The following is an 11,218-nucleotide window of genomic DNA, read 5'->3' as shown; positions in this document are numbered from 1 at the left end:
CGTTTTACACTGAGCGTGATGCGAAAAAGGCAGGGGATTCGCCAACAGGCAGTGCTTTCAAACTGAGGTCCAAACGATTTATCACCTTCTGCTAATTCAGGCTAGGTAGCGCCAACCAACAATGCATTTTTTCTCCGATGGTTTCAACGGCAACAACATAAACAAACATTGCTGCGCATGCCCGCTTTTGTGGCCTAAACTTAACCTTCGGTAGACAACAAACAACGGAGTCCCTCTAGAGTATATTATTTCTGATAACAAGCAAAATATATAACAAGTAACACGGTTAAGTTACATTAGTTAGCAAGTTAAACCTCTTGCCTGGCTGCCAAGCCTCTCTTCCCACAGCGGTGATCCATGTTCGCCATCTCCCCTTGTCTTTCTCACAGACTTACAGTGTATGTGTGCTGGTGTTGTGCCCATTTTTGACCCCCGCCAAATTATTACCCCTTCTTGTTCACATCGCTACCTGATTGCTTAATCCTAACCCCACTCCCTAATCCTAACCCCTCCCTGGGGTTTGCTGCATAAATCAGACGGGCTGACTGAAAATGCAAATTCATTCTCTGCCAGCAGGAGGTGCTTTTGGAGCAGCTTCCCTGGTAACTAGCCAGACCAATAAACAAACAAGACCGGAAGTTAACTTCGGGCCTGGCACGTGCGTCCAATGAAAGCATTACTAATCCACATCCACACACCTTTTACACAGTTTTACTCAGTTTCCGTTTTAAGGAAACTAAAGTATAATTAATGTAATTTGTCTTTAAAGATTTTATTAACTATAAATCTTTTGCAGTTATGCTATTTCAGAAGGGAAACTTTGGCTCCTTTTACACCTGGTATTAACATGCGTTTTCGTCATTCCAATCACAAGCAGCCAACACTAAGTACAGGTGTAAATGGGGTGTAAAATGTTTTGAGCTTGTCCACTTTCGACCACATCCACGCATTCAACCAGACCGCGTGAGAACAATTAATTTCATTGTTAGTTTCCGGTTGGAGCTGTATCTCTTCTAGCCACAACCGGCTGCTCTCCACATTTTTGTCTAATTTTGCGAACGTGTGACATTTGTCCAAGCTTAATATTAACATTGGTGCATGATAACTTTAGCCCTCCCGCACGTGTTTTGATGCCAACAGGGGGGTAATTGGTCAGAAGGGATTGAAAGTGGACAGAAGAGACGGATTAAACACCAAGTGTAAATGGATATGTGTCTCCATTGTCCAATATTACCCCAACAAGCCAATGTAAACATCTCAATTGCACTGTCTCTAAATTTGCAACAAACAAATGTACAGAGGTCCTGTTTTTTAGTGGCATACAGAACCTTCTCAAAACAACCTGAGAACAGTTAAAATGGACTTATTCAAATTCAAATAAAATATTCCAGATGGTACCGTCATATAACTGGGTATCTGCAGGATTTCACATTTAAGACATTTAAAGACCTTTTTAAGACCTGCACTTCAAATTTCAGGCATTAAATAATTTTTAAGAAAAACGACGAGTCAAAAATATAAATTGTTATATTGATTTAAAGTTATCAATCACTATATTAAATAACCTATAAATATAGCTACCTTAGTGAATTGTTTTTGATTTTTACAATGCATTAGTTTCTTGTCGATCCAGCTGTTCACATTTAAATATATGAAACAAAATAGCAGACGGCCTTATTAAAAATACAAATTTGTTATCTGCCAGCAAATTTCGCTTTCCCAGTATAACTGCAGTACACAAAGCAGCGCAGCTCCTGACTTCAAAACGTGCAGCGCTAATTTCAGTGAAAGCGTAAGGCCTCTATTATCAACTGTGCATAGAAAAGGTTCTATATTTAGTCCTTATATTTACATACATTCCTATATATAAGTACAAGTTGGTAGATTTCATCTCACACTTTGCATGAAACTGTTCTCACGCACTCATTACGCACACATCTGTGCATACGCACTGTTGATACATGAGGGCCGTAGACTTTTGAAGTTTATGTCATATTAATCTGTTTCGCAATTCTTGTCTTTTCTGTCCCTGCATTTATGTACCATTTAAGACTTTTAATGGCCTTAAATTGAATCAATTAAACTGAAGACTTTTTAAGCTTCCGTGGAAACCCTAAGAAAAAGACCATCTACTATGATTGATTATTCACAATAACAATAACATTATCAGCATAAGCCCACAACTTAATTTTAAAATTACATTGTGGTATACTCCAACCATCAATTTTTGTTCTTACTAACAATGGTTCGATTGCTAACGCATACAACACGCCTGACAAAGTACATCCTTGCCTTATGCCTCTTGTGAGCTTAAAAGGAGCACTCAGGTTGCCATTAATTTTAAGTACACTCTCAATGTTCCTATACAACACCCCGATCATTTGAATAAAACTCGGAACAGAAAAAAACTGAAACCAAAATCTGTACAAACTCCAAACTGTACAGATATGAATAAACAAAATGAAAAAATAACATACACTGACATACTAACCTGGTGTGATGCAGTTTTCATATACAAGTGACAGTACAACAAAGATATCTGGTGTTTAATATAGATAGGCAAATACTTTTCAAATATACAAATACCTTTTACCAGTATTCAAACTTTTCTGTTTTATCAGTGCCAACATCTATTTCTAAAGAACAGCACCCAACACCATTACACCAATTCAATAGAAAACATTATTATTATAAACGTTATATACATACACACACACATACACACATATACATATATATTATAAATTGTATATATCAGAGGTGTGAAGTGGTGTTCTAAAATGAGGAGGCCTCAGGTTTTTTTGTTTGTTTGTTTGTTTGTTTGTTTTATAAATCAAATGTACAATCATGTCCGAGTCACATTTTTTTGGTTAAGTAAACATTACTTACACAATTAGAATCAGTCACAATCAGTCATCAAAGCTCAGTGAATATTGGTCACAGACATGAAGATTTACTTTAAATTTAAAAGTCCCACAGATCATGTTTTTATGCCATTTTAAGTCTTGCTTTAGCATAACAAAGTGATTATATCTAAGTTTCATTGTTTACTTACTTTTTTTTTAGATTAGCCTTCCAATTAACACCATTATATTGTTCATTCAGACTGATTCACGAGCATGGGAATGGGCAGGATCACAAGAGGTGGGATTTATCACATTAACCAATTACAAACTTAACCAGTCATATCCAATCATAACATGATGGAGGCACTGCCTCCTCTCACATGACTATATAGTATAGTATTATATATATATATATATTAGTATTTAGCTGTATATAAAATTATCAAAGTCTATGCAATAGATATGAATGAAGTGTGTGTTTGTACACACACATCTCTCTCTACACCGTAAAAAACAAAAAACACAATTTGTTGAGTCAGCATAAAAAAATTTGTTACCCTGCTGCCTTAAAATTTTAAGCTCAGTCAACTAAAATAAGTTTATTCAACTTGAAATGTTAAGTTGTACTAAGTAACAACTTAGATATTTGTGCTTGCTAAACTTAACAGATGGGTAAGTAACCCAGCTGCCTTCAAATTTTAAGTTGATTCAACTCAAATATCGAAGTTATCACTTAATATAATTTAACATTTCAAGTTGAATAAACTTTTTTTGGGTTGACTGAACTAAAAATTTTAAGGCAGCCAGGTTACAAATTATTTTAAGTTGACTCAACAAATTGTTTTTTACAGTGTAGGCTATATATATATATATATATATATATATATATATATATATAACATGCTAAATGACCTTAACAACATGTTAAAAACACTTAAAGTGTCACACCCCTGTGGACTGTTTTGTGTGTTTTCCCCCACGTATGCCCTTATTTGGTCTTTCCTGCTCCGTTTCAAATTATTATGTCACTGTTTGATTGTTCACACCTGTCTTCCCCTGTATTTAAGTTTGTTTTAGTCTACATTTTGTGGTCGGTTCATATAAGTCATTTTGTGTTGTCATTCTGAAAGTCACTCCAAGTCTGTTAACGTCATATCAGTCAGTTTGTATTGTCATTCCGTTTTCTTTCTTTTGCGTGCGTGTGGATTCCCTGCTGTTCCTGTTCGTTCCTGTTCACGTTTTGGATTATTTAATAAAAGTGTATGATCTGGATCTCCTTGCTCCTCCTCCTCATTCCCCACACACCACGCTGTGACATAAAGAGGCTGTTCACACAGAACACATTTTTCCATTCCACAGCACTACTTTTCCATTGTTTTTCTGTGTAAATGCGCTAGATGGACAGTTATCAGAAAAACAGGCATTCTGTGTGAACTGTCACTTACAGACATTAGCACTGTTGTGATGATATCTTCAGAAAGTTATGAGACATTAGGCATCATTATAAAACATTTTCAGTTTCACTGATATACATCACTAAAGCAATTCTTATCATGTTCTCGGAACAAGTCTCTAGACGAAGAAACACAAACCTTTCATGAGAAAGTAAAGGTCATTTCCTCATATCAATGAACCATTATTACCACCATTACCACCAATGGCCAATTCTGGTGAAACACCCAGCAGCTTGTTAAGAAATGATTCATGTACAAATAAACTGTTTAAATAAATGAACAGAACAGGCTTAAGTGACAGGGGCTGAAAGTCGGTCGACTGGAGTGGCTCAAAGGGCCATAAAGTACTATGGGCCCTAAGTACTATGGATACTAAAGGGCCCTAAGTACTATGGATAAGTCCATGAGAGTGTGATTTGCTGCCATGGCTGCCACGTAAACTGTAAGCATGGGGTGCGCCACTTATCTAGCAGCTCTTTCAAGTGTACATTTGCTTGATTCTCCTCCAATCCACCTAAAAAGATCAAACTGCTCAATTCAGACCAGGGCTGCTGATCCTTATGTGTAAAACACATAGGAAAGGAAAAAAGGAAAGGACGTTACATGTGGCCAAGAATGGTGACCCATACTTGGAATTTGTAGTCTGCATTCAACCCATCCAAGTGCACACACACAGTAGTGAGTAGTGAGTAGTGAACACACACCTGGAGCAGTTGGCAGCCATACTGCTATTGCTGCGGCACCCGTGGAGCAGTTGGGGGATTGGTGCCTTGCTCAAGGGACTCACCTCAGTCGTGGTATTGAGGGTGGAGAGAGCGCTGGTTATTCACTCCCCCCACCTTCAATCCCTGCCGGACCTCAGACTCGAATCATTATATAAGATAATCCAGCAGCCCTTATAAGTCTGTGTACAAATATGTTCCACCTCGGCACATTTGGCAGCTTTTTTCCTGCTGCTTCGAATAGAAAAAGGGACACTTGAAATTGCAGAGGAAAGCGCCATTTCACAAAATTAACATGACTGGATGGATGAAAATATGAACAGCTGCAAAAAGCTGATTTTGCCGTAAATCTAATGAGGGGATTCAAAGGGCTCTATCATGCACCCGGTGTAATGCGGTGCCAGGTGCGACACAAGTGTTTATTGCTAGTTTCAGCCCAACGCAGTTATCATTTTCACGTCCTGCGTTGTTTAAATAGCAAATGCATTTGCGCATTTGTTCAGGCACATTGTTGGCGCCTTGCTATATAGAGGCAACTGAAATACTGCGCCACTGACCAACTGAAACCTGGGCTACGTTCACACTGTCAGTTTTTGGGATTGACAACTGTATTTACTTGCAGGTGTGAGTCTCGAAATGTCCCTTTCACACGGCAACTTACAGTGGCTTTTCAAATATTGTCTGTATGAACGTGCAACAGGAGTCAAGCCCGTATTCCTTAAGTAACTATAGCAACACAGACCAAAGCAATATCAAAGATGGCAACGTCAGTAAAACTAAAAGTATTACCGGTTTCTGACAAAACATAAATCCAATCTAGCTGCCAGTTCATCCATCAAATCATTATTAACCGACAGCAGATTTTAAATTTGAGTAGAGAGCAGAGCATTTGAGCCGCGCGAAGAACGCAAAACTGACGGGAGGGAGCGGCTCTGGTGGAGACTGGATATAAAGCTTTGAACTGACACACAGCTCATTTCTCCGTCACTGTAAGTTACCGAAACCACAAATTAAAGCATGCAGTACACGGTATAGACCCGCGTTTGTGCGGCACACAGCGCGTGTGTTCCAAGAATAAGGTTTTGAGTCCTGAAAATTTACGGGTGTGAGTTCAGTTACATAATATGGCTGTCACACCCATAAATAACCGTACCGTGTGTGAACGTAACCGTATTAAGGACTCAAATATGGCACTGACAACCGTATTCTGCTGCTGTGTGAATGTGGCCCTGGTCTAAAGTCAATGGCGCAATATTTTTTGTTATTTGAAGAGCGCGTTAGTAATATGCGCCTACACTGTAAAAATAAAAAACACAATTTGAGTCAGCTTAAAATAATAAGTAACCCAGCTGCCTTAAATTTTAAGTTGATTCAATGCAAATATCTAAGTTGTCACTTATTATAATTTAACATTTCAAGTTGAACAAACTTTTTTGTTTTAAGTTGACTGAACTTAAAATTTTAAGGCAGTCAGGTTACAAATTATTTTAAGTTGACTCAACAAATTGTTTTTTACAGTGTATAGGCAGGTGCACTCTGCCTATTAAACACACAGGGATGCACAGCAGTACACAAACATGCCAGATATTAAAAATGAAAGGATTACAATCCTTTCCAATCCTTTCCAATCCCCCCCCCCCCTTTTAGACCATTGTTAAATAGGGCCTAATGTGTCATGGGGATACAGAGGGTTGTGTGTTAGGTCCTCGGATGACCTGAGGTTTGCATGAATTGAATGAAGGAACATCAACATTGCATAACCACAAAATATCAGCGTGCATATCTCTTGATATAAACTGTGGAATATGATAAAGAATGGTTAGTCATAAGAGCTGCAAACAAAGCCTGTGGTCATGATAGACAGACATTGATCTTAGAGGACCAAATAAAGTAGCAAACAACTTATCATGGGAACATAGTTTTAGAGTCTAAGAGACTACAATGCCTTTATAAGGCCACGTAAGAAAGAGACAACAAGGTGTTGGGGGTAATTTAAATTTTAAACAATTATAATTAATATAAAATATTTTAAAATAATAAATATTCAAGTAAATTAATAAGTAGAAATCTTTTAATGCATTTACATTTATTCATTGACTCTATAAACTGAACTGGGAAAAACTGCTTAAATGATAATGTGTACCAGTAGGTAAAGGTAAGTAAATAAAATCAAATCAAATCATATTTAAATATGTTATTAAAATACACAAACATACACATTAATAAGTGCACAAGTCATTTACATAATTGCTGCTTTCTTTTTTAGACAAAAAAATAGGAGAGGTTCTAATAACCCAAAGCATCAGCATACAGACACAGTAGCCATTACTTTCATGCAGAACCCAGTTATTTAGCTCTCTTTTCGGAAACATGTGGACTTACAAGGTTTAACATCTTTCATGAATTACAGAGTTGGGTTGCAGGATACAAAAACGTGACTACTTGGTTTATAGAACAAAGTGCAGAAAATGCTTGAACAGTGAACTTGTGGTAATAAAACAAAAATGAAATCCATAAAATAATCCAATGATGGGAAGATTCTATATAGAACCTTTTTCCTAGCTACAAAGAACCTTAAAGCATTATTTTTAATTAACCCTTAAAAAGCGTTCTATATGAAACCTTTTAGGGGTTCCAAATATGTAGCGCCTGATAGAACCCTTTAAGGCTCTATATAGAACCTTTTCTTCTAAGAGTAGTAAGCGATAACAGAGACAGAGCAGACTCTATCCAGGAAATCCATGTCATTCAAATTGGTTAAAATCTGAAATCCAGCAAAAATGTCAGTCAAAACCATGCTTTTAATCATGTTTGATGTGGCACCTCAGCAGTTAAAATGCAAAAATGAATGGAATGTGTGCTGATATATCCGCTCAGTTCAAGTTTTTTTTTTTTTTTGCATTTTGTGGCATTATTTTGACATGACAGGACATCTACAAACTCAAAGGCAATGCTGAACATGCAAAGTGATTTCCGTGAAAACGGTTCTGTAATTGGCTAGTTACTTTGCCAAGCAAAACAAATTACTATTATGTTTATTATTAACAACAACTCTTAGAAGTAAAACTGGCAGAAAATATAAGAATATTATTTAACATGAAAATCCTGGAGACAAATGCCCCTGACACTTTCTGTAAGCTTCACCTTTGGAGGAACCAAATGACACTTTACTGCATAAAACACTTTTTCAGCGTTGTCTGCCTTCAAAAAGAACAGTCCTTACATCTTTTACACAGAATCTTTTTGAAGGCTTCACGGAAGTCTCTATTAAAGATGGTGTAGATGAGTGGATTCAGGGCGCTGTTGCAGTAGCCAATCCAGAAGAAGCACTTAAAAAGTGCCTCTGGTACCTTACAAGCGTCTGCACAAATGGCCTGCAGGCTGTAAGTGAAGAAGAACGGGAACCAGCAGATCACAAAAACCCCAATAACGACCGCCAGGACGAAGGTGAAACGCTTCTCACGGACAATCATGGCTTTTCTTCTGGTGTTCGGCGTTCCTGCTGGTTTCATTTTGGAAGAGTCCAGCTGGCTGCTCTTTGATGTTCCGATGACATTTCGGCATGCTTGTGTTGGTGAGGATGTGTGATGGCTGGGCGCCAGCACCCCCACATTGGAGGTAGTCCCACTGGCATTATGTCCCCCAACTACCTCGACATCGGAGCCAGAGCTCGAACTGTCCTCATTGTTATCCTTGCACCTCCTTGAGTGTTTCATCTGCTGCCGACTTTCTACTGATGGTTCTACATCGGATCTGGATGTAGCCGAACTAGGAACATTCAGGACATTCACGAGGTCACCACCTCCCTGGTTTATCCCGTTCTGCAGCTCCCATCCCTGCGGGACACTGCCCACACCATCTTGTCTCGGCTCTCCTGGAGGACGTCTAGTGTGCTTCTTGGCAATCTGATAGATGCGCACATACACCAGGATCATGATGAGACATGGGCCGAAAAATGACCCAGTGCAGGAGTACAGAATGTACCAGGTGTCCTCCTTGACTTTGCACTTGCAGCCCTTCTTCATGGTCTTATTCATGGACATCAGCGGCGGGAAGGAGATGACAGCAGAGATGAGCCACACCACCAATATGGCCCCCTTGATCTTTCGAGGGGTGCGCTGGGTTGAATACTGCACCGGCCGGGAGATGGACAGGTAGCGGTCCAGGCTGATGGCGCACAGGTGTATAATGGAAGACGTGCAGAACAGCACATCCAGTGCCAAGAAGATCTCACATAAAAACCACTCAAGATACCAGTAGCCCATCAACTCACTGGCCAATGAGAACGGGATGATCAATGTGGCCACCAGGATGTCCGCCACAGCCAGAGACACCAGGAACAAGTTGTGAGGACCTCGCAAAGAGCGGCACGTTAGGACAGCGATGATCACCATTGTGTTCCCAAAGATGGTGAAGAGCATGATGAGTATCATTACAGTGGCAAACGCAGCTGTGGCTTCGATGGAATAAGAAGAAATGGAACTGCATGCTTTAACCTCAGAATTAAGATTTGTTGAAGTCTCTCGCACTGAAGGCAGTGTTGTGGCCATATTTAAGTTTCGGGCTAGACAGAGAAGTGCAAAGCAGTCTTTGATGACTTAAACTCTAGCGTAATCCTCCAAAAAAAACATTCTTTTTGTTATAAAATCGTGAAAGGACTTAAATAAGTCTTTACATCAAAGAAGGGCATCCTCCAGGTACTTCCCTTGGCAAACCTAAAAAAAAAAAAAAAATACAAATCAAGAGTAATCGAGCAGTTTGTCTTTTTCCCAAGTAAATCATTTAAAATCAATCAGCAAGTAAAACCGGTCATTATTAGTAAAGAACACGGTATAGTAACTCATCACAGCAGACGTCAAACATCTTTTAAATACGATGATGAGTTATCCAAACTACACAAAAAGGCTCTTTTCTATATTTGTTCCTATTCGAGTACAAAATTAATTATTAAATAAAATAATAATAATGCGAGACAACGCGCACTTGCAGCAATTAAACAAATGCGCGCTTGGAGATGCGCAAGGACGCAAGAGCGTCAAACAAAACACCAAGTTTTTATACAGTAAAAGCTAAAGAAGTACATTTGCGAAATAAATAAGAATGATTCAAACTGAGCTCCGTGGTTTTATGTGTGTCCGAAAAGCTCTAAAAAGGCTCACCGTCTCCATACACGCGCACCAGCCATGCCAAAATTACAGTTTCTCAATTGCCAAACCTTATAAAGACAAATTACCTTTGTATAAACCGTTTCAGGTCTGAAGAAAAAAAAGAAAGAAAATTTAGAAGCTCCGGTTTTTAAGATTTTGAATAATTGCTTTTAAATAAACTTCCTCGGTATCCACGGAATAAAAAGTAACTGAGAATTTGAATATTTTCCGTCATGACGCCACGCCAGAGAATCACTCCAGGTTATAGTCCATCTTTGCAGTTAATTTTTTAAAGTAACTTACTATTTTTTTAAGTGACTCAAACCGCAAGAAAAATGACAACTTTAGATAAACATTCGAAAATACTGCCAAAGTAAAAGTGGAATAATGCAAAAACAGTAAGTTAAATTAATATTGACTGACGTCTAAGGGGCCATTCAAACAGCTATTCGCATCACACACACACACACACACACACACATATATATATATATATATATATATTTGTTTGTTTGTTTGTTTTGGGACAAAAACAAACGGACGAAGAACAAAGATGCAGCGAAGAACGTAAGAAAGTGTGTCCCAACTCTGTCTAGAACATATAAATGCAAAGGAGTTCTGGCATGTTGCTGCGAGAACAAATGGAGCTTCATCTTGCCAAAAGGGAAAGAGACGACCGCTTTATAAGTTGGCACTGAGCACCATTTGTTGCACTCTAGTTGCGTTAAGGACGGTTATGGGGAACGTGTCCGTCAGTACCGTGTTATAAGCAAGTGCAGAACAAAGTTGTTTTTCTAAATGAGAGCTTCTAAAAACCATGCATCAATTTTGAGACCTAACTCACCGGTTTGGAGTCTACAAGACAAGACCTTCTCCACTTATACAGGGTGTTAGGTAAATTAAGGAGACAAAATACGTGCCTGGTGGGCAGGGATGTCCAAGTTATCCAATCTGTCAAAGGTAGACGGTGAAGCCAACTGAAGAAAGCGAAGAACGTAAGAAAGCGTGTTCCAACTCAGTCTAGAACATATAAATGCAAAGGAGGTCTG

The 11,218-nt window shown here is 38.6% G+C and overlaps 1 protein-coding gene across 1 annotated transcript; it reads right to left on the bottom strand.

Moving 5' to 3' along the window:
* Positions 1-8,225: 8,225 nt before the first annotated feature.
* LOC127171785 (alpha-2B adrenergic receptor) lies at positions 8,226-9,572 on the bottom strand. The gene has a single exon (XM_051120653.1). It carries the CDS (start codon positions 9,570-9,572, stop codon positions 8,226-8,228), a length of 1,347 nt encoding a protein of 448 aa, XP_050976610.1.
* Positions 9,573-11,218: the final 1,646 nt, after the last annotated feature.

Source organism: Labeo rohita, chromosome 10, assembly GCF_022985175.1.
Source record: "Labeo rohita strain BAU-BD-2019 chromosome 10, IGBB_LRoh.1.0, whole genome shotgun sequence".
NCBI lineage: Eukaryota > Metazoa > Chordata > Actinopteri > Cypriniformes > Cyprinidae > Labeo > Labeo rohita.
The sequence above is the reverse complement of the archived record's forward strand: the minus strand, read 5'-3'. Positions and strand labels throughout refer to the sequence as shown.

What these genes read in the sequence shown, in the direction of transcription:
- LOC127171785 (XM_051120653.1), bottom strand. Translation starts at nt 9,572, where the DNA reads ATGGCCACAACACTGCCTTCAGTGCGAGAGACTTCAACAAATCTTAAT.